The following is a 21668-nucleotide window of genomic DNA, read 5'->3' as shown; positions in this document are numbered from 1 at the left end:
CTTCCACCGTATCTACCCAGTGCTTGGTACTTACTTCCAGCAGCCACTGATTGTCCTCCAGGATGCACTGACCCGCAGCCTGATCCATGCCGGTCACCTGGGCAAATTCGGCACAGACTCTCACGGCAGCGGCACAACGCTTCGACGCCTCCGACGGCCCGGGAATCTTTCACTGAGGCTGCTCCATGGCCGGAGCTGCAGTGAGCGACTCGCCAGCCCGGCAAACACTCGCCAGCCCCGCTCCCCGTCTGCATCTGTCCCCGCCGCTGCTTCTGCTTCCAACACCCGCGGCCCATGCAGTTGATATGAGTTTTGACATTTTCGTAGATCACAGAATTTCTCACAACAGAGCGAGAGAAATTTGTGATCAGTGTGAGAATTTGGTGAAATGCGTAATTCTCACGCTCAATGCATGGGAGTTGGCAGCCCTGCCTCTCAATCCCCCTCTCCCTCTCCCCCCCTCTCTGTCTCCCCCTCTTTCTCTCCACTTCTCTTTCACTCCCCTCTCTGTGAAGAGAGGGATGGAATTAACCGAATTATGAAGGAACAGAATTATGAACTAACTCTATATCACACACACAAACTGTTCCCCCGCAACGTTGATTACATTGCGAGTCAGGTCGGGTCCGGTTACTGAAATGGACAACAAAAGGCCCAGGTTCCGCTCCATTGCTACTACACGTCAGCCCATTGCATTTCGCAGGAGTGGCCTATCTTGCTCTGCTATAGGATCTTTGGTAGGGATTACCTGAAATTAGAGAAGTCAATGTTCATACCGCCGGGTTGCAAACTGCCCAAGCGAAATATGAGGTGCTGCTCCTCCAAGTTACGGTGGGCCTCACTCTGGCCATGGAGGAGGCCCAGGACAGAAAGGTAGGATTCAGAATGGGAGGGGGAGTTGAAGTGCTGAGCCACCGGGAGATCAGGTTGGTTATTTCAAACCGAGCAGAGGTGTTTGGTGTGAGTGTGTGTGTGCGTGAGTGTGAGTGTGCGTGAGATAAAGTGTGTGTGTGAGAAAGTGTGTGTGAGAGAGCAAGAGAGAGAGGATGTGTGTGTGCGTGAGAGAAAGTGTGTGTGTGTGAGAAAGTGTGTGTCTGAGAGAGCAAGAGAGAGAGAGAGAGGGTGTGTGTGTGTGCATGTGAGAGAGGGAGTGTGAGAGGGATGGAGCGAGAGAGGGAGTGTGTAAGAGAGGGAGAGAGGGAGTGTGTAAGAGAGGAAGAGAGAGAGGGAGTGTGTGAGATAGGGAGAGAGAGAGGGAGTGTGAGAGAGAGGAGGGGGGCACGAGAGGGTGAAGTGGAGATAATTTGTGTAGGAGTGGGGGGGGAAGTGTGGGGAGAGGGGAGAGAGAGGAATGTATATGTGCAGCTTTAAGGGACATTGGTCAGTTAGCATTTGGAGTATTGCATACAGTTTTGGTCATTCCATTACAGGACTAATGTGGAGGCTTTGGGGAAGGTGCAGAGATGGTTAACCAGAATGGATTAAGAACAAGGAACTGCAGATGCTTGTTTAAAAAAAAGGACACAAAATGCTGGAATAACTCAGCGGGCCAGGCAGCATCTCTGGAGAGAAGGAATGGGTGATTGAAAAAATGACCCTAAACGTTACCCATTCGTTCCAGCATTTTGTGTCTACATAAACAGCTCCTATCTATCCACGTGGCAGTGTGCCAGCTGGCTGGAGGAGTGGGCAAAGGCCTTGCCACAGAGCGGGCAGGTGAAGGGGCCCACTGAAGTTGGCCGGTGTGGACTCGGACGGGCAGGGGAAGGGATGCTCACCACTGTGGGTACGCCGGTGCTGCCACAGGCTGGACATGCAGGTGAAACTCTTGCCACATTCAGCGCACACAAAGGGTCTCTCTCCGATGTGCATCCGCTGGTGCTCCCGCAACCCCCATGCGTTCTTGTCACAGTGGGAGCAGCTGCTCGCCGGCGTGGGTCCGCCGGTGCTGCCGCAACCCCCGCGAGCTGTCAAACTCCTCACCACAGTATGGACAGTCGTAGGGCTGGCCACTGGTGTGCACACACCGGTGAGACAGGGCAAAGTGCTCTTCACACACTGGGTTGGTGACGAGACGGACGCCAGTGTGCACCCGCTGGTGGGACAGCAGGTTGGAGGAACGGGTAAAACCCTTTCCGCACTGGGCGCAGGTGAAGGGGCGCTCGCCGGTGTGGGTGCGCTGGTGCTTCATCAGGGTGCTGGACTGGGTGAAGCCCTTGCCGCACTGGGCGCAGGTGTAGGGGCGCTCGCTGGTGTGGGTGCGCTGGTGTAACAGCAGGCTGTAGGACTGGGCGAAGCCCTTGCCGCACTGGGCGCAGGTGTAGGGGCGCTCGCCGGTGTGGGTGCGCTGGTGCTTCATCATGTTGCTGGACTGGGTGAAGCCCTTGCCGCACTGGGCGCAGGTGTAGGGGCGCTCTCCGGTGTGGGTTCGCTGGTGCCTCAGTAGGCTGCTGGACAGGGTGAAGCCCTTGCCACACTGGGCGCAGATGTAGGGGCGCACGGCGGTGTGGGTTCGCTGGTGCTCCAGCACATGACTAGACTGGGTGAAGCCCTTGCCGCACTGGGCGCAGATGAAGGGGCGCTCGCCGGTGTGGGTCCGCTGGTGCTTCATCAGGCTGTCCGAGCGGATGAAGCCCTTGCCGCACTGGGCACAGGTGTAGGGACGCTCGCCGGTGTGGGTTCGCTGGTGATCCAGCATGCCGCTGGAGGAGGTGTAGCTCTTGCCGCACTGGGTGCAGGTGTAGGGACGCTCGCCGGTGTGGGTGCGCTGGTGCTGCAGCACGTGACTAGACTGCTTGAAGCCCTTGCCGCACTGGGCGCAGGTGTAGGGGCGCTCGCCGGTGTGGGTGCGCTGGTGCTCCAGCAGTCTGGCGGAGGAGGTGAAGCCCTTGCCGCACTGGGCACAGGTGTAGGGACGCTCGCCGGTGCGGGTGCTCTGGTGCTTCATCAGGTTGCTGGAGGAGGTGAAGCCCTTGCCGCACTGGGCGCAGGTGTAGGGCCGCTCCCCGGTGTGCACGAGCCTGTGCTGCTTCAGCTCTGGCGATGACTTGAAGCCTTTGCCGCAGTCGGAGCAGTTGAACGGCCGCTCACTGCTGTGCACCCGCTGGTGATCCCGCAGCCTCGACAACAGGGCAAAGCTCTTGCCGCATGTGGAGCAGCCATAGGGCTTCTCGCCCGTGTGCACCCACCGGTGGATCTCCAGATGATTCGCCGTCTTGAAGCTTTTGCCGCAGTCTGAGCAGTCGAAGGGGCGTTCTCCAGTGTGCACCCGCCGGTGAATCTCCAGATAGCTCGGGCTCTGGCAGGCCTTGCCACACACGTCACACTCATAACGCTTCTCCTTGTTGTGCCCCGTCATGTGGTCCTCCATTGAAGCTCAGCCTCTTGAAGCTCTGCTCACACACCGAGGAGTTGGGGGGGGGGGGGCCTAGACGCCCTCAATGGCCGCTGACGTCCCGGCCTCTCCGTCCACAGCAGCGGCTACTAAACCCTGCAGGAGGGGAACACAGAAGGTCAACAAACTGGCAAACAGGACATTCCAACCACATATCGGGTGCGTTTATGGCAGAGCGTTTATGGCACAGTGGCGCAGCGGTACAGTTGCTGCCACACCGCCAGAGACCCGGGTTCGATCCTGACTACGGGTGCTGTCTGTGCGGAGTTTGCACCTTCTCCCCTTGACTTGCGTGGGTTTTTACTCGGGGTGTTCCGGTTTCATAGAAACATAGAAAATAGGTGCAGGAGTAGGCCATTCGGCCCTTTGAGCCTGCACCGCCATTCGATATGATCATGGCTGATCATCCAACTCAGTATCCCATGCCTGCCTTTTCTCCATACCCCCTGATCCCTTAATGCACAAGGGCCACATCTAACTCCCTCTTAAATATAGCCAATGTACTGGCCTCAACTACCTTCTGCGGCAGAGAATTCCACAGATTCACCACTCTCTGTGTAAAAAATGATTTTCTCATCTCGGTCCTAAAAGACTTCCCTCTTATCCTTAAACTGTGACCCCTAGTTCTGGACTTCCCCAACATCGGGAATAATCTTCCTGCATCTAGCCTGTCCAACCCCTTAAGAATTTTGTAAGTTTCTATAAGATCCCCCCACAATCTTCTAAATTCTAGCGTGTACAAGCCGAGTCTATCCAGTCTTTCTTCAGATGAAAGTCCTGACATCCCAGGAATCAGTCTGGTGAACCTTCTGTCTTTCCTCAGATTAGGAGACCAAAACTGTATGCAATTCTCCAGGTGTGGTCTCACCAATACCCTGTACAACTGCTGTGGAACCTCCCTGTTCTTATACTCAAATCCTTTTGCTATGAAATTTCCTCCAACATTTCAAAGACGTTCAGGGTTGTAGATTAATCGGCCTCTGCAACATTGTTAAATTGTCCCTGATGTGCATAGGACAGTGCTAGTGAACGTACGGGGTGATCGCTGGTCGGCGCGGACTCCGCGGGCCGAAAGTCCTGTTTCCGCGCTGCATCTCTAAACTAAACTAAACCAAAGAAGGGTCTCGACCCAAAATGTCACCCAGCTCATTCTCTCTGTCTCTCTCTCTGTCTGAAATACTGAATCTTGCCCTGACATATATGTATATATGTATGTAGTTTGTTTGTTTATACTATTCTTATAACAAATGTAAAGCACTTTGGCCAACGAGAGTTGTTTTTTAAATGTGACTTGACCCAAAATGTCACCCATAGATTACACAACATAGATTACAAGACCTACACCAAACCCAAACCGATTAGGAGCAGACAAGGGTATTCGATCCAATTTGTGATCCCAGCTACAAAGCCAGATGTGTTGGTACAGCAATTCGTTCTTCCCCCGCACACACACACACACAATTCAAGCATGGAATAATCTCCACCCTTCTATAGTCACCCAACCAGATGCAACTACATTTAAAATAGCTCTTTCTTCCCAATCACCCTTCCTGGCTTCAGTCCTCCCTTCATCACCTCCACAGTTGAAATTCCATTTGGAATATTTTGGAGGAGCAAGAAACCAAGAAGAAGCAAGAACCAGCTCATTCTCTCTGTCTCTGTGTGAACACTCGATCTGGGCCCGACATCCACGCGCCGAGTCCGGAAACGCCCGAGTCCGAGTTGACCCGAGTGCGTGCGCGACGCCGCCGGAAACACCCGAGTGCGTGCGCGACGCCGCCGGAAACACCCGAGTGCGTGCGCGACGCCGCCGGAAACACCCGAGTGCGTGCGCGAGCGAGCGCTGCCGCGCCAAGATGGCGGACATGGACGGGCTGGTCAAACCCGACATCCACGGCCCCGGGCGGCAGCGCTTCACCCCCGGCGGGCACCAAGGTAACGGGGCGGGGCCGCTGGGGGGGGGGGGAGAGAGAGAGAGAGACTAACTGAGGGGAGACGCTGATGGCGGCGGCGATGAAGATGGCGGCAGCTCCGGGCACCAACCGTCGCCAGGTCCCGCCCCCGACCGCGCTGATTGGACGAGGAGGCGGAGACTGACGGCCGACCCGGCCAATGGGCGGAGGGTTAGAGGGACATCCCGCCTCCCATAGGCTCTGATTGGATGTGAACTGAGTGATGGTCGGACGGATCATCCAATGGGCGGGCTGATGGGCTGGAGACGGTATGACGGGCGGAAGGACCGGCCAATGGGCGGGCGGTTGGAGGTTGTCCCGCCCCCTGTCGTTGCTGGTTGGATGGAGACGGGAGAGGGGCGGACGGATCATCCAATGAGGAGGGGGGAGGGTCTGAGGGTTGTGCCGACCGCGCTCATTGGAGGAGGATGGGAGACTGAAGGATGGAAGGGCCAATGGGCGGGGGAGTTGGTGACTGTCCGGCCTCTAGACGTGGCTGATTGGATGGAGATGGACAGCTAGATCATCCAATGAGCGGAGGAACTGGAGGTTGTCCCGCCTCCTGCCGTTGCTAATTGGAGGAGGAGGGAGACGGACAGACGGTCCGGCCAATGGGCGGAGGGTTAGAGGGACATCTGGAGTGTTACAGTTTTGGACATCCTTGTGATTGAGGCACCAGGTTGATCCCTGGGATGGAGGGGCTGTGACATGTGGACAGATTGATCATAGAAACATAGACAACAGGTGCAGGAGTAGGCCATTCGGCCCTTCGAGCCAGCACCGCCATTCAATGTGATCACGGCTGATCATCCACAATCAGTTCCCCGTTCCTGCCTTCTCCCCATATCCCCTGACTCCGCTATTTTCAAGAGCCCTATCTAGCTCTCTCTTTAAAGCATCCAGAGAACCGGCCTCCACAGCGCTCTGAGACAGAGAATTCCACAGACTAACCACTCTCTGTGAGAAAAAGTGTTTCCTCGTCTCCGTTCTAAATGGCCGACCCCTTATTCTTAAACTGTGTGTGTGGCTCCTGGTTCTGGACTCCCCCAACATCAGGAACATGTTTACTGCCTGTAGTGTGTCCAAGCCCTTAACAATCTTATATGTTTCAATAAGATACCCTCTCATCCTTCTAAACTCCAGAGTGTACAAGCCCAGCTGCTCTATTCTCTCAGCATGTCAGTCCCGCCATCCCGAGAATTAACCTTGTAAACCTACGCTGCACTCCCTCATTAGTAAGAATGTCCTTCCGCATATTAGGGGACCAAAATTGCACACAATACTCCAGGTGTGGTCTCACCAGGACTCTGTACAACTGCAGAAGGACCTCTTTGCTTCGATATTCGATTCCTCTTGTTATAAAGGCCGACATGCCAGTCGCTTTCTTCACTGCCTGCTGTACCTGCATGCTTACTTTCATAGACTGATGAACAAGAAACCCCAGATCCCGTTGTACTTCCCCTTTTCCCAACTTGACGCCATTTAGATAGTGCTGGAATAGGTGCAGGAGTATTAATCGCCTCATGGCAACATCCTTGTAAAAATCTTCTCGAGAGCATTTTCTTTTTACCTCTCTGTTATTTAATGCAGAATAAGAACATATTGACTGCATGATATTTTCTGCAATTTCAGATGTTGCAGCCCCTAGACTGTGGAACAGCATCCCTTTTCCCATCAGAACTGCCCCCTCCATCGATTCTTTTATGGCAAGACTAAAGACATCTATACTCCCAAGCCTTTCCTGACGTCCTCTGAGTGAGGGCGACATGTATATATGTATGTAGTTTGTTTTGTTGTGCTAATCTTATAACAAATGTAAAGCACTTTGGCCAACGAGAGTTGTTTTTTAAATGTGCTATATAAATAAATGTGACTTGACTTGACTTGACATCCTTAAGTTATACATCATTTGTAAATCTTGCTCAAAACAAATTTAATTATGTGAAATACTTAATTTAGATAACCCCACCATTACAGACAGATCTCATTCCACTCTCTGGCTATTGGGAAGACCAGACCCATTTTATTGTTGAGAAACAACTCTATAGACACAAAAACATTAAGTAACATTCCAGGGCGATAAGAACTGGAATCTTCATATTGCTATTATTTTCCCAAATACTGCAGTTGTGAACAGTGTGATTAGATTAATTAATTACAGAGTGCAAGTGTAATACAAAATCAACTCAAAAACAGCTTATGAGCCATTTAAAAAGAAATGATTTAAAAAACATTAAAAAAGAAAATTACCAGGGTCAAAATTTATAAACATTTTATCCTTTAAGACGAATTAACCAAATTATGAAGGAACAGAATTATGAACTAACCCTATATCACACACACAAACTGTTCCCCCGCAAAGTTGATTACACTGCGAGTCAGGTTGGGTCCGGTTACTGAAATGGACAACAAAATGCCCAGGTTCCGCTCCATTGCTACTACACGTCAGCCCATTGCATTTCGCAGGAGTGGCCTATCTTGCTCCGCTATAGGATCTTTGGTAGGGATTACCTGAAATTAGAGAAGTCAATGTTCATACCGCTGGGTTGCAAACTGCCCAAGCGAAATATGAGGTGCTGCTCCTCCAATTTATGGTGGGCCTCGCTCTGGCCATGGAGGAGGCCCAGGACAGAAAGGTAGGATTCAGAATGGGAGGGGGAGTTGAAGTGCTGAGCCACCGGGAGATCGGGGTGGTTAATGCGGACCGAGCGGAGGTGTTTGGTGTGTGTGCGTGTGTGTGTGTGCGTGAGAGAGATAGTGTGTGTGAGAGAGCAAGAGAGAGGATGTGTGTGTGCGTGAGAGAGAAAGTGTGTGTGAGAGAGCAAGAGAGAGGATGTGTGTGCATGTGGTAGAGGGAGTGTGTGAGATAGGGAGCGAGAGAGGGAGTGAGAGAGAGGGAGAGAGGGAGTGAGAGAGAGGGAGTGTGAGAGAGAGGAGGGGAGCACAAGAGGGTGTGTGTGCATGTGAGGGAACAAGAGAAGGAGTGTGAGATAGAGAGCGAGAGGGAGTGTGAGAGAGGGAGTGTGAGAGAGAGGGAATGTGAGAGAGAGGAGTGTGGCACGAGAGGGTGAAGTGGAGAGAATTTGTGTACCGGGGGGAGGAAAGTGTGGGGAGAGGGGAGAGAGAGGAATGTATATGTGCACTTTAAGGGACATTGGTCAGGTAGCATTTGGAGTATTGCATACAGTTCTGGTCATTCCATTGGTTTACAACAAAACACAAAATGCTGGAGTAACTCAGCGGGACAGGTAGCATCTCGAGAGCAGGAATAGGTGATTGAAGAAATGACCGTAAACGTTACCCATTCCTTCCAGCATTTTGCGTCTACATAAACAACGCCTATCTATCCACGTGGCGGTGTGCCAGCAGGCTGGAGGAGCGGGCAAAGGCCTTGCCACAGAGTCGGCAGGTGAAGGGGAACTGGTCGGTTTGGACTCGCCGGTGCTCCAGCAGGTGGTCAAGGCGGGTGAAGCCCTTCCCACAGGCCGGGCAGGTGAAGGGACGCTCACCGCTGTGGGTACGCTGGCGCTGCCACAGGCTGAACATGCGGCTGTAACCCTTGTCACACTCAGCGCACGCAAAGGGTCCCTTTCTGGTGTGTATCCACTGGCGCTCCCGCAGCCCCCGTGCTCTCTTGTCACAGTGGGAACAGCTGCTCGCCGACGTGGGTCCACCGGTGCTGCCGCAACCCCCGCGAGCTGTCAAACTCCTCACCGCAGTACGGGAAGTCGTAGGGCTGGCCACTGGTGTCCACGCGCTGGTGAGGCAGGGCATGGAAGGCCATGGCTGTAGCGGCAGATTTTTCAAATCTTTCAGGAAATTAACTCCCTAGCCACTAATTGGGTGAGACAGGATAAGGGGAATATCTTCGGTACGCATGCAAGCTGCCTCAGAGACCTTCAGAGCTTCTCCTTTCATAAAGCTTCAGCACACAGCCTTTTAATAAATATTTTCTTTATTGTAGATATAAAACAGTAAGATACATCCAAGGTTTTTCCGACTTGTTCCGGCAATCTTCTTCGAACTCCAGCTCATTACTTCAGATACTAGAAAACTCCTCGTGTCTCCATGCTTCACATGATCTTGACATGTGCCTCGACATGCTCGACATGTGGCTTGACATGGTCGAAGGATTAACCTTCTCCCTCTTCACTCCAAAACGAATCTAACCAACTAAACTACCACGCAAGCAGTTAAGCTGCATAAACACGCCCAAAGACACGTCATAAATCCCACCCACATTATAACGGGCAGTCTAAAATTTAAAGGAACATGCCATTCACAATGACATGCAAAACAGGCCAAATGGCCACTTCATACCGGCCCCTAATTGTTCCGAATACATAATGAGGCAATTACCAATAAACATCAAAAAAATGGCCATAATGGCTTAACATACATCAAAATCAAAATCAAAAGATCAGGGAATAGAACCCTGTAGCTCCTAGTCGGGAAATTAAACCGCGATCTCCCGCGTGCTAGGCGTGGATACTAACCACTATACTAACGAGGAGAAAATAGCATGCACTATATATCTGCAATCACAATTCTTTATCGACTCTTCCATCTTCGCTTTCGCCTTCTAGAAGCAAGCACAACTTAGTTATTGGTCTTATTAAAACATTGTTTTTTGTTTTCAGTCGCACCATACGCACCAAACCCTGAACATCAGACATGATTTCTAGTATTCTTCCCATTAACCAAGAACCTCGAGATGCTGTAGAGTCAGCCACCAACACAATGTCGCCTGGAACAAAGTTCCTTTTAATCCTTAGCCATCGTTGTCGTTCTTGGATTAAAGGCAAATACTCTTGTATCCATCTCCTACTCCAAAAAAGATTTGCCATATATTGTACTTGCTTCCATCTACGTTTCATATACAAATCCTCTTTTACAAAAAGCCCAGGTGGAAGTGTTGGATTGGTTTTCAGCAGAAGAATATGGTTTGGTGTGAGTACTTCCAGGTCATTAGGATCATCAGAACTTTTCGTAATAGGGCGATCGTTTAAAATCGCCTCAATTTCACAAAACAGTGTTTGTAACTCTTCATCATCCAAAATTTGTTGTCTAAGAACGGAGCGCAGCACATATCGTACTATACGAATTAATCGTTCCCAAATACCGCCATGATGGGAACCCATTGGAGGATTAAAGTTCCATTTTATGCCTTGTTGAAGCATAGTATATTGGATTTTATCCTGATTTAAGTCTTTGAGTGCCTTTTTTAGTTCCCTATCCGCTCCAACGAAATTCGAACCATTATCCGATCTTAACGAAGTAACTTGACCCCGTCGACAAATAAATCTCCTTAATGCTTGAATACATGAGTCCGTGTGGAGTGTAGATGCAACTTCAAGATGTACCGCTCTACTTGCCATACAAGTGAAGATCACACCATATCTTTTCACAAGGCTACGTCCTCTTTTAACCTCCATAGGACCAAAATAATCCACCCCCACATCCGTGAATGGAGGTTTGTCTGGAGTGATCCTCTCCACAGGCAAGTCTGCCATCTTCTGTATACCAAGTTTCCCACGCTCTCGCGTGCATATGATGCAATTTTTTATTATCTTTCTTGCTGCTGAATTAGCCTTGGTAACCCAATATTTTTTACGAAGTTGGGATAGCATGTAATTTCTTCCTCCATGCCCAATTTGTTCATGAATATGCCGTAATAATAATGTCGTTATGTAAAAGTCCTTAGCGAGAATGATAGGACGTTTCATTTCTTCAGGCATTGCCAATCTGTTTAGGCGCCCACCCATCCGCAGAAGATCTCCTTCCCAGATTGGGTCGAGCTTATACAATTGACTACTTCTTTTTACCCCCTGTCCTCCAGCTTGCAATGTTAATATCTCTTCTTTGTATTTCTGTCTTTGACAAAAATAAATGATCGCATTTTCTGCTTTGAGGAGATCATCAAGACAGGCACTTGGCTATGTGAAGCTTCAAAAACTTGCATCTGGACTTTGATCTCCTTTTCCCTTTCCTCAGGATTCTCCTCCAAGATACTTTCTGTTATTTGTTTCTTTTCCCGAATCTTCATCAACAATCTTGTTTTTATTTTAAGAAACCAGGCTACCGATGTTATCAATTTATTCCATGATGAAAAGTGGGTAATTAAATTATTCACAGTGTCATATGAGTTTTTTTCAATCACATTCACCGAAATGTTTTGTTTAATTTCCGGATCTTTTGTAGAGATTTCAAATCCGAGTTCAAGCTTTGGCCATTCTCTACTTGGCTTACTAAGAAACTTTGGCCCATTGATCCATCTCTTGTTATTAAGAAAGCAATTTGCTGTTTGTCCCCTAGAGGCTTCATCCGCAGGATTTTCCTTTGTATTAACATATCTCCATTGAGAAACATTAGTAGCTCCTAGTACAAAGGAAACTCTATTTGCAACAAATGTCATAAAACGTTTGTTTTCATTGTTAATGTATTTCAGAACCGTAGTGCTATCGGTCCAGAAGGTAGATTCTTCCAGTTGAAATTGCAGTTCCTTTCTCAGCATTATGTCAATTTTAACAACTAAGACTGCTGCTGTAAGTTCCATTCTGGGAATCGTCATTTGCTTCAATGGTGCTACTCTGGCTTTTCCCATTAAGAATGCAACATGCACTCTTTTGTTTACATTTTGTAGTCTTAAGTATGAAACAGTCCCATAACCACTTTCGCTGGCATCCGAAAAGTGATGCAGTTGTGCATTTCCGATTTTACCAAAGGTTTTAGGCTTTATACACCGATCTACCTTAAACTTTGACATTTTGTGGAGGTCTTTTAACCATTCTGTCCAACTGTGCGAGGATGTTTGAGTTATACTCTCATCCCAACCAAGTTTTTCTCCACACAGATTCTGTAAAATTAACTTGGCTAGCAGTGTAAATGGTGCAAGAAATCCCAAAGGATTGTATACTGAACCAATCACAGATAAGATACCCCTTCTTGTGCATGGTCGTTCCTGAATCGACAATTTAAACTTAAACACATCCGTTTCCACGCACCAGTGCCGTCCCAGTGCCCTTTCCATTGGCAAGTTGTCTTTGTCTCAATCCAACTCCTTGGTTTCTTCGGCTCTGTCATCTGGTGGAATGCTTTCCAAAACAGCACGACTGTTGCTGACCCACTTGGTAAGTACAAATCCTCCCTTATTGCAGAGAGAGGTTAGGTGTTTCACCATTTGAATTGCCTCTAACTCAGTAGATATGGATTTTAGGCAATCGTCCACGTAAAAATTATTTATCAAAGTGGAAATTACCTCCTCTGGGAAATAATCTTTATTATCCTCTGCGGTTTTCCTCAAAGCGAAATTCGCACAACTTGGAGATGACACTGCTCCGAAAAGATATACTTTCATTCGGTAATCAACAAGGTCTTGTTGCACATCCCTTCAGGCCACCATAAGAATCGCAGATAATCAATATGTTTACCAGTTACTTTCACTTGATGAAACATTGATCTGATATCAGCCGTCAAAGCTATCGGTTCTTGCCTAAATTTGATGAGAACTCCAATGAGCGAGTTAGTAAGGTCTGGACCTTGCAGTAGTTCACTGTTAAGCGATGTCCCTTTAAAGACTGCCGCGCAGTCAAAGACCACCCTCAATGTCCCTTTCTTCGAGTGGCACACCCCATGGTGCGGAATATACCAGATCTCTCCATCATCTCGATATAGTTGATTCGTTGGTATCCTTTCGGCATAATCATTATTAATCATATTCTGTAAGAAGGATGCATATTCCTCTTGAAATTTCGTGTTCTTAACAAACTTACGTTTCAAACCTTGAATACGCTGTTCAGCCATATAACGATTATTCGGTAAATTAACACTTTCTTGCTTGAAAGGTAAATCCAAACAATAATGTCCATTTTTCATCTTAACTGAATGGTTCATAATATCTAAGAATTTTAATTCTTCTTTAGACATTTCTTCATGTTCCTGGCTGGTACTTTCATTGAAGTCATGGTTATATTGCTTCATTAACAGCTTTTCCAATTTACCTGTAGATATTTGGTTAACAGCAACAGCACGGCAATTCATTTTGCTGGTGCTTTCCTTATTCTTACACAAGGAGCCATAGATTGATTGATTATACCTTTAATAATCCTTTACAGGAAATTACAGTGCCACGACAGCTTCAAGACAGACATAACACCACACATTTCCTCAAATAGCTTCCATACTTAACAAGTTAAAATACAAGTTAAAATACAAGTTGAAATACAATGAATGAAAAAAACGCATCCTAGTAGGGTCTTCATAGCATACGGTCCATCCCCTTGGCTCCTAATTATCTGTACAGGTTCTAATGCTCTCAGAGCATTTGTTCCAATAAGTAAGTCAATATCAGAATTTATCTTTTATATTTTGACATCTTTCAGGTAAGGCCATTGCTGTAAGTCTTCACATCTGGGTACATTTTGATGACCAACATGCATTGTTTCATGTGTGAAAACCTCTGAAATTGGAATAAAATTATCTTCATCCAAACTGGATATCTCCATATTTGTTATATAATAACTATGGTAATCCTTTTCTTTATTCATGGTACGCGTTTGAATTTTAACTTTCTCTCCAGTAATGTCCAACCTTCTCATCAAATTCTCTGTGCAAAAAGTAGCTGAACTTCCATGATCCAGAAATGCATATGTTTGCAACACTACATTAGTTTCCCTATTTCCCACATGTACTGGTAAAATAGAGAAAATACATGCTTTCTCTCCGGCCACTATATGTGCAGTTACTTGAGGCGAGGTGATAGCATTAACATCCGCTGACTCCTTTTTCTGCTCAGTAAGATCTGGCTCTTTCTTTACAGTATGAAGCACATCAGGATGATTCTGCTTACATTTGTCACAAATTATTGGACACTTACAGTCTTTTACCATGTGCCCCTTCTTTAAACATCCATAGCAGATTCCATTCCTTTTTAAAAAGTCCATCTTTTTTTCATATTTCTTGTCTTTAAATTTACGACACCATCTTATGGTGTGACCTACTTCATCACAAAATGGACAAAATGGTCGGTGCATCCTCTTTGGCACCACCCAACACCTTCTCAGGTATTATATTGGTAGCAAAATTGCTTTTCTTAGACCCTGTCTTTTGTTTAGTTTTGACATAGGTAGAACCCTTATAAATTGCAAGTGGCTTGGCTTCTTCAATAATCCCGTTGCATGAATCTGACATGTACCGTACTTCTCTTTCTAAAAATTCCAACAGATCTGGTAGTCTGGCTACTTGTTTGCTCTTATCTCGTAATTTACCAGCCCTATCTCTCCACTTTTCTCTCATTCTTCTGGGCAACTTGTTAATGATGATTCTCATATTACTTGAAAGATTAATTTCCTCCATGTAGCCAAGATTTTTCATCGAGCTGCAACATCTTCTCAGAAATATTGCATATTCACTCAATTTATCCACATCTTCTGGCTTGATTTCTTTCCAAGCATGGGCCTTTTCAATGTATGCATTCGCAATCTTCTGTTCATCACCAAAACGTTCCTTTAGTAATCTTCTCGCCTTATTATAGCCCTGGTTGCCTGGCTCCATCTGACAACTTTCCACAAGCACCTTCACACTTCCTTTTGTGTACTTCACCAGAAACCGTAAGCGCTCCTTTTCATCCTTAACTTTCGTCTCTAATACCTCTTCTATGGCTCTTATGAAAGTTTCATACCCCAAAGGACCTCCACCATACGTAGGAATTTCAACTGGTGGCAGAATGAGAGAGGTATTTTGTCGAGCTATAATCTCGTTTAATTCAGATTGCTTATTCAACAGTGCCAATAGACCAACCTGATTCCCTTCTCCTTGGTCCACTGGTCCATCTCGAGTTTGTACGGATGTTCCCATAGTAGCTAGTTTCGGTCTAGCTCCCATTTGCTGAGCTGAAGGTTCACTCAACCTATTTAGGTTTTCCAATCCAAGGTATCCTGTGGACTTTAACCGTGGAATCGATCCAACTGCCAATTCACTCTGAGCAGTTTTGGCTCTCTGTCTAGAGCTCATCGTCTTTGACGATCTAGAGCTGCATCTAGACCCTTCACTTTCCAGTATGTCCTTTCTGGCTTTAGCCACCTTCAACTTTGTATCTAATTCCAGTTGTTCCTGACATCGCGCCATCTCTTCTTGCTGTCGGGCCATCTGTCGCATCTTCTCTTCTTGCTGTCGGGCCATCTCATCTTGCTGTCGGGCCATCTCATGTTTTTTCTTCATAGCATCCGCTTCTATAGACAGCGCTGCCAACTCAGCCTTGGCTCCCAAACGAGCAGAAGCCCTCGAAACCGAACAGGCTGAGCTACCAGATTTACGGCCTGATCTTCGTGAAGATACATTTGAGATACTATCTCCCGGTTCTATTTCATCACCTTCTTCTTCATGCTTAGTATCTTCTTTTCTGCTACATTTACTTTTGTCAACTTGCTCTAACCATGCTTCTGCAGCTTCGTTGGATTCATCATAATACTCCGTATTTTCGGAATCCCACTTATAATGTCTTTCACGTTCCTCTTGAGAACGCTCTGCTTCCAGCAGTGTGTCCTGCTTCTCTTTCTCGGTTTCCCTCAGACAGGCAGCATGTGAAATATCTGTTTCTTCAAGTTGTCTGGGTCCTTCTTCACCACCACGTGGCTCTTCTGGCATAGCTCTGCCCTCATCTTCATCTTTATTCATGATTTAAAAGAGGTCTTGGCAGATTGCCAAGTCTTTAAATTAGTCGAAAAAGTCTCTGCTTCTAAGTGACTTTGTTATTATCAACAATATCTTCCAAAACTAAAACATACCGATAATGTAGAGAACCTCTCTCTAATTCCAGGTGCAAACTAAATGATGCTAATTCAAATGGAATGTGCCTTATCATAAGAGATTCAAAACAATCCAAGGTCGGTCTGCCTTTCCCAGACACGCTGGAGAAAACAGCTTCTTGAGCTCTGTAACAGAATTCTTTTAATTAAAACCGTGATTTTAATTGAAAAGGTAATAATCGATTCGTACTCACAAATCCAGTGATACGTCTTCAGATACGTTCCGAAGCTGATGATAGACCTCAAGGCTCTTCCTGGCAGAGATCTTCTTCAGTTCCACGATTGGAACCAATCTTATTTCTTTGGCTATGCCTCTCCGAGGTCTTAGCCCTGCCGTCTTCAATTAAATCTTCTGTCCCACTCTCTGGGACTGGTATTTATTCTTCAGTTCCACGACTGGAGCCAATCTTCTATGGCTGCGCCTCTCCGAGGTCTTAGCCTTCGTCCTGCTCTGGCTGCGCCTCTCCGAGGTCTTAGCCTTCGCACTTCGATCTTCTGTCCCTATCTCAGGGACTGGTATTTACCCCCGCCGGAGGTTTGCTACTACTTATCTTCTGTCCCACTCTCTGGGACTGGCAATTACACCCCTGCCAGAGGTATCCTTCGACTTAATGTAGCGGCAGATTTTTCAAATCTTTCAGGAAATTAACTCCCTAGCAACTAATTGGGTGAGACGGGATAAGGGGAATATCTTCGGTACGCATGCAAGCTGCCTCAGAGACCTTCAGAGCTTCTCCTTTCATAAAGCTTCAGCACACAGTCTTTTAATAAATATTTTCTTTATTGTAGATATAAAACAGTAAGATACATCCAAGGTTTTTCCGACTTGTTCCGGCAATCTTCTTCGAACTCCAGCTCATTACTTCAGATACTAGAAAACTCCTCGTGTCTCCATGCTTCACATGATCTTGACATGTGCCTCGACATGCTCGACATGTGGCTTGACATGGTCGAAGGATTAACCTTCTCCCTCTTCACTCCAAAACGAATCTAACCAACAAAACTACCACGCAAGCAGTTAAGCAGCATAAACACGCCCAAAGACACGTCATAAATCCTACCCACATTATAACGGGCAGTCTAAAATTTAAAGGAACATGCCATCCACAATGACATGCAAAACAGGCCAAATGGCCACTACAATGGGAAAACGCTCTCCACATACCAGGTTGGGGACGGGACGGTCGCCGGTGTGCACCCGCTGGTGGGACAGCAGCTTGGAGGAGCAGGTGAAGCCCTTGCCGCACTGTGCGCAGGCAAGGGGCGCTCGCCGGTGTGGATGCGCTGGTGGGACAATAGATTGCCGGAGGAGGTGAAGCCCTTGTCGCACTGGGCGCAGGTGAAGGGGCCTTCGCCGGTGCGGGTGCGCTGGTGTTGCAGCAGGCTGCAGGACTGGGTGAAGCCGTTGCCGCACTGGGTGTAGGTGTAGGGGCGCTCCCCGGTGTTGATGTACCGGTGCTGCTTCAGCTCTGGCGACGACTTGAAGCCTTTGCCGCAGTCGGAGCAGGTCGCTCACTGCGGTGCACCCGCAAGTGGTTACTCAGCCCCGACAACTGGGCAAAGCTCTTGCTGCAGGTAGAGCAGCCTTAGGGCTCTCGTTCGTGTGCATCTGCCAGTGGGTTTTCAGGACATTCACCGTCTTAAGCTCTTGCTGCACTCCGAGCAGTTGAAGGGGCGTTCTCCCGTGTGCACCCGCCGGTGGATCTCCAGATTGCTCGGGCCCTGCCAGACCTTGCCACACATTTCGCACTCATAACGCTTCTCCTTGTTGTGCCCCGTCATGTGGTCCTCCATCGAAGCTCAGCCCGCACACCGAGCAGATGGGGGGGGGGGGGGGGGGGGGGGTGGGGGGTGGCTCATCTGCACCCTGGCCGCTCTCAATGGCCACTCACGTCCCCGTCCACAGCAACGACTCCTAAACCCTGCAAGAGGGGAACACAGAAGGTCAACAAGCTGGCAAACAGGGCATTACTAGCACATATTGGGTGTGTTTATGGCGGAGGAAACCATTATATAATTCTGAGCGGCACAGCGGCGCAGCGGTACAGTTGCTGCCTCACCGCCAGAGACCCGGGTTCGTTCCTGACTACTAGTGCTGTCTGCGCGGTGTTTGTACGTTCTCCCCTTGACCTGCGTGGGTTTTTACTCCGAGTGCTCCAGTTTCATCCAAAATTTTAAAGACGTTCAGGGTTGTAGATTAATCGGCCTCCGCAAAATAGTTAAGTTGTCGCTAATGTGCATCGGATAGTGCTAGTGTACGTACAGGGTGATCTCTGGTCGGCACGGAGCGGGGGAACAGTAATTCATTCATCTAATCATATTAATGTAATCACACTGTTCACATCTGCAGTATTTGGGAAAATAATAGCAATATGAAGATTCCAGTTGCTCTGGCCCTGGAATGTTACTTAATGTTTTTGTGCTTATTTTCTATGTACTATGGAGTTCTTTCTCCACAAATAAAAAGGGGTCTGGTCTTCCCAATAGCCAGAGAGTGGAATGAGATCTGCCTGTGGGGTTATCTAATTGAAGAATTTCACAAAATTAAATTTGTTTTGAGCAAGATTTACAAAAGATGTATAACTTAAGGATGGTTTTATTCCATGAGCACACAACTGACTAGATTGTGCTGGAAAGAACACACATACATGAATGTGATATAGATGTATATAATCATATAACACACACAATTATATTTCTTCTGATTTTTATATCCAATGATGAACATTATTTCAGACTTGACAAGGGACATTAAATAATAAACATTGTAAACCTCCCCGCAACTTCACACACACTAGGCCCTATCCCACCTCTCAACTCTCCCCCCCCCCCCCCCCCCCCCCCGGCACTCCCTCGCCTCCCCCCATGCTACAATGTCTCCCCCCCTCCTATGCTGTAGTCCCTTAACCCACCAACCCCACATCTCTCCCCATGCTATCTGCAACCCGGCCCCTCACCCACCTCTCTCTCCCAAAGATCTTATAGCAGAGCTCCGCTATAAGATCTTTGCTCTCTCCCTCCCCCGGCCCCACCCAACCCTCCTGCACCACCACTACCCCACTTGCACTACTCCCTTCCCCTCTCCCCGCTGCCCCGGGCCGCGCACCCCCTCACCCAGCACCCCCTCTCCCCGCACCCCCTCTCCCCGCACCCCCTCTCCCCGCTGCCCGGGGAATGCGGAGGCTGGTTGCTAAAATGGCGGAAGCTGGTTGCTAAAATGGCGGAGGCTGGTTGCTAAAATGGCTCCTATAATCGCCCATGAATCTGCCCATGACCGTAACCACGTGTCTGCTACAAGATCCTGGGTGAGGGGAATGATGATGATGAAGCCGTTATTGACCCCGCCCTGTCCCCCCTGCGCCAGTGACGTGGCCGCCAGTGACGTGGCCGCCAGTGACGTGACCGCCAGTGACGTGACCGCTAGTGTGAGGCCGTTATTTCAGCCGGAAGCTGCAAGATGACGGTTTATTTTCAAATGTGAAAGCGGGACGGACACAAAATGGCGGCGAATGTGGAAAAAGAGCGAAGGTAAGAATGAAATAAATACACACAGTTATAAATATAACGCTAGATAGATAATGTGGGGGAGAGACACAGAGACAAAACGAGTCAGAGAAAGAGAATGAGACAGAGAGAACGAAAACAAAGTCACAGAGAGAGACAGAGACAGAGAGACAGAGACATATCTATCCTGCACTGTAGGCTTGTATTTATACTGATGCATTTTAAATATGTATGGTTTCATATCCACTGATGCTGCTGCTTCACACTGAAAGTAAACACACACACACACACAATGCTGCACTCACTTGGTCATAGAGTGTGGAGACAGAGAGAGAGATAGAGAGAGAGAGAGGGATAGAGAGAGGGAGGGACAGAGAGAGAGAGAGATGGATAGAGAGGGGTAGAGAGGAACAGAGAAAGAGAGACAGGGATAGAGAAAGAGACAGAGAGAGGGGTAGATATAGAGAGAGACATAGAGGGATAGAGAGACAGACAGAGCGAGAGATAGAGAGGGATAGAGAGAGGGACAGAGGAACCGGGAGACAGAGAAAGGGGTAGAGACACAAAGAGAGATAGAGAGAGAGAGAGATGGATAGAGAGAAAGAGGGGTAGAGAGAGAGAGATGGATAGAGGGGGGTAGAGAGATAGAGGGACAGAGACAGAGAGAGACAGACAGAGAGGGATAGAGAGACAGAGGGTTAGAGAGGGATACAGAGAGACGGAGAGAGAAAACGAGAGTCAGAGAAAGAGAGAGACAGAGTAATGAGGGAGACGGAGAGAACGAAAGAAAAGTCAAAGAGAGAGAGAGAAGGGGGGGCGAGAGAGACGGAGAGAGAGAAAGAGACACACAGCGAGAGAGAGATGGAGAGAAAGAGATAGACAGAGAGAGAGACGGACATATCTATCCATGCACTGTAGACTTGTATTTATACTGATGCATTTTAAATATGGATGGTTTCACATCCACTCCCTGCTGCTGCTGCTTCACACTGAAGGTAAACACACACACACACACACAATGCTGCACTCACTTGGTTATAGAGTAGCAATGTTACAACATTTTGAGATTTTAAAAACCAAGTCTGCAATTTATCCCATCAGATATAGCATAAAAAGAAGTTTAATTTTACACCTATTTCACTTTCATATCTTCAGTATTAAAAATGTTATGGCCATTTTCATACTCGGAAATTAGCATCTTCTTCCCTGTTGCTTTTCCATTGAAGCTGTGATCGTGGACAGTCACATCCACTCCCTGGCCCCCCTCTTAAAAGGCGCCAAAGGCGCGCACACGGGCAGTGACAGAACTGCAGCGCCGCTGAAGGTAAGTTTTGTAACGTACCTACATAGAGTGATCATAGAGTGGGGAGAGCAGGGCTGCCAACACTGTGTGAGAGTTGGGAGTGAGAAATTGCGAGAGACCAAGCCTGAAGGAGGGTAGCGACCGGGGGGGGGTGGGTGGGGGGTGGTGTCGTCGTCCCCCGCCCCCCTCACATAGGTATGGAGCTGATGCATTCTTCAGCTTGAAACTGCAATATGGTGCATACTGTAGCAAATCTTTTACACTTTAATGCAATATATATGCTTTAAAATGGATTAGCTATGAATAAGGTTAGGCTAAATTGCATTCCGCATGAGAGTCAAGCTCCAATCAACAGGTGCAGCACATGAATGATCTTAGTATATTCATGTATGGAAATCAGATTATAATCAAACACTTGGCCCATGTTGACCAACCTGGGTCTCACTGCACACCTGGTACTCATTCCTGACCCTGAATGCATCCTTACACCTGGCCCCCTTTACAACCCTTACCTGCTTAGGTTCCCAGTGCTGAACACACCCCTGCTCCCAGCTTTGACTGCACACCTAGTACTATTCCAGACCTTGATTCTGAATGCAAACATTGTCTTGCTCCTAGCCCCTCTGCACTGACAATATATCTGGCACACACATGAACATAGAAACATAGAAAATAGGTGCAGTAGTAGAGTCCATTCGGCCCTTCGAGCC

General features: G+C 48.0%; 1 protein-coding gene across 1 annotated transcript in view; it reads right to left on the bottom strand.

The window, feature by feature from the left end:
- Positions 1 to 1906: 1906 nt before the first annotated feature.
- The window catches only part of LOC116967597 (zinc finger protein 229-like), a 34307-nt gene continuing 14545 nt past the window's right edge, over positions 1907 to 21668 (bottom strand). The window contains exons 2-4 of the mRNA XM_033014214.1: positions 18044 to 18073; positions 17605 to 17662; positions 1907 to 3104 (exon numbers count right to left, since the gene is read on the bottom strand). Of these exons, the coding sequence (XP_032870105.1) occupies positions 1907 to 3104; positions 17605 to 17662; positions 18044 to 18073 (1286 nt within the window). The remainder of the gene's footprint in view (positions 3105 to 17604; positions 17663 to 18043; positions 18074 to 21668) is intronic.

This window comes from Amblyraja radiata, chromosome 40 (assembly GCF_010909765.2).
Source record: "Amblyraja radiata isolate CabotCenter1 chromosome 40, sAmbRad1.1.pri, whole genome shotgun sequence".
NCBI lineage: Eukaryota > Metazoa > Chordata > Chondrichthyes > Rajiformes > Rajidae > Amblyraja > Amblyraja radiata.
Note: the sequence above shows the minus strand (reverse complement) of the source record. Positions and strands in the feature narration are given on the sequence as shown.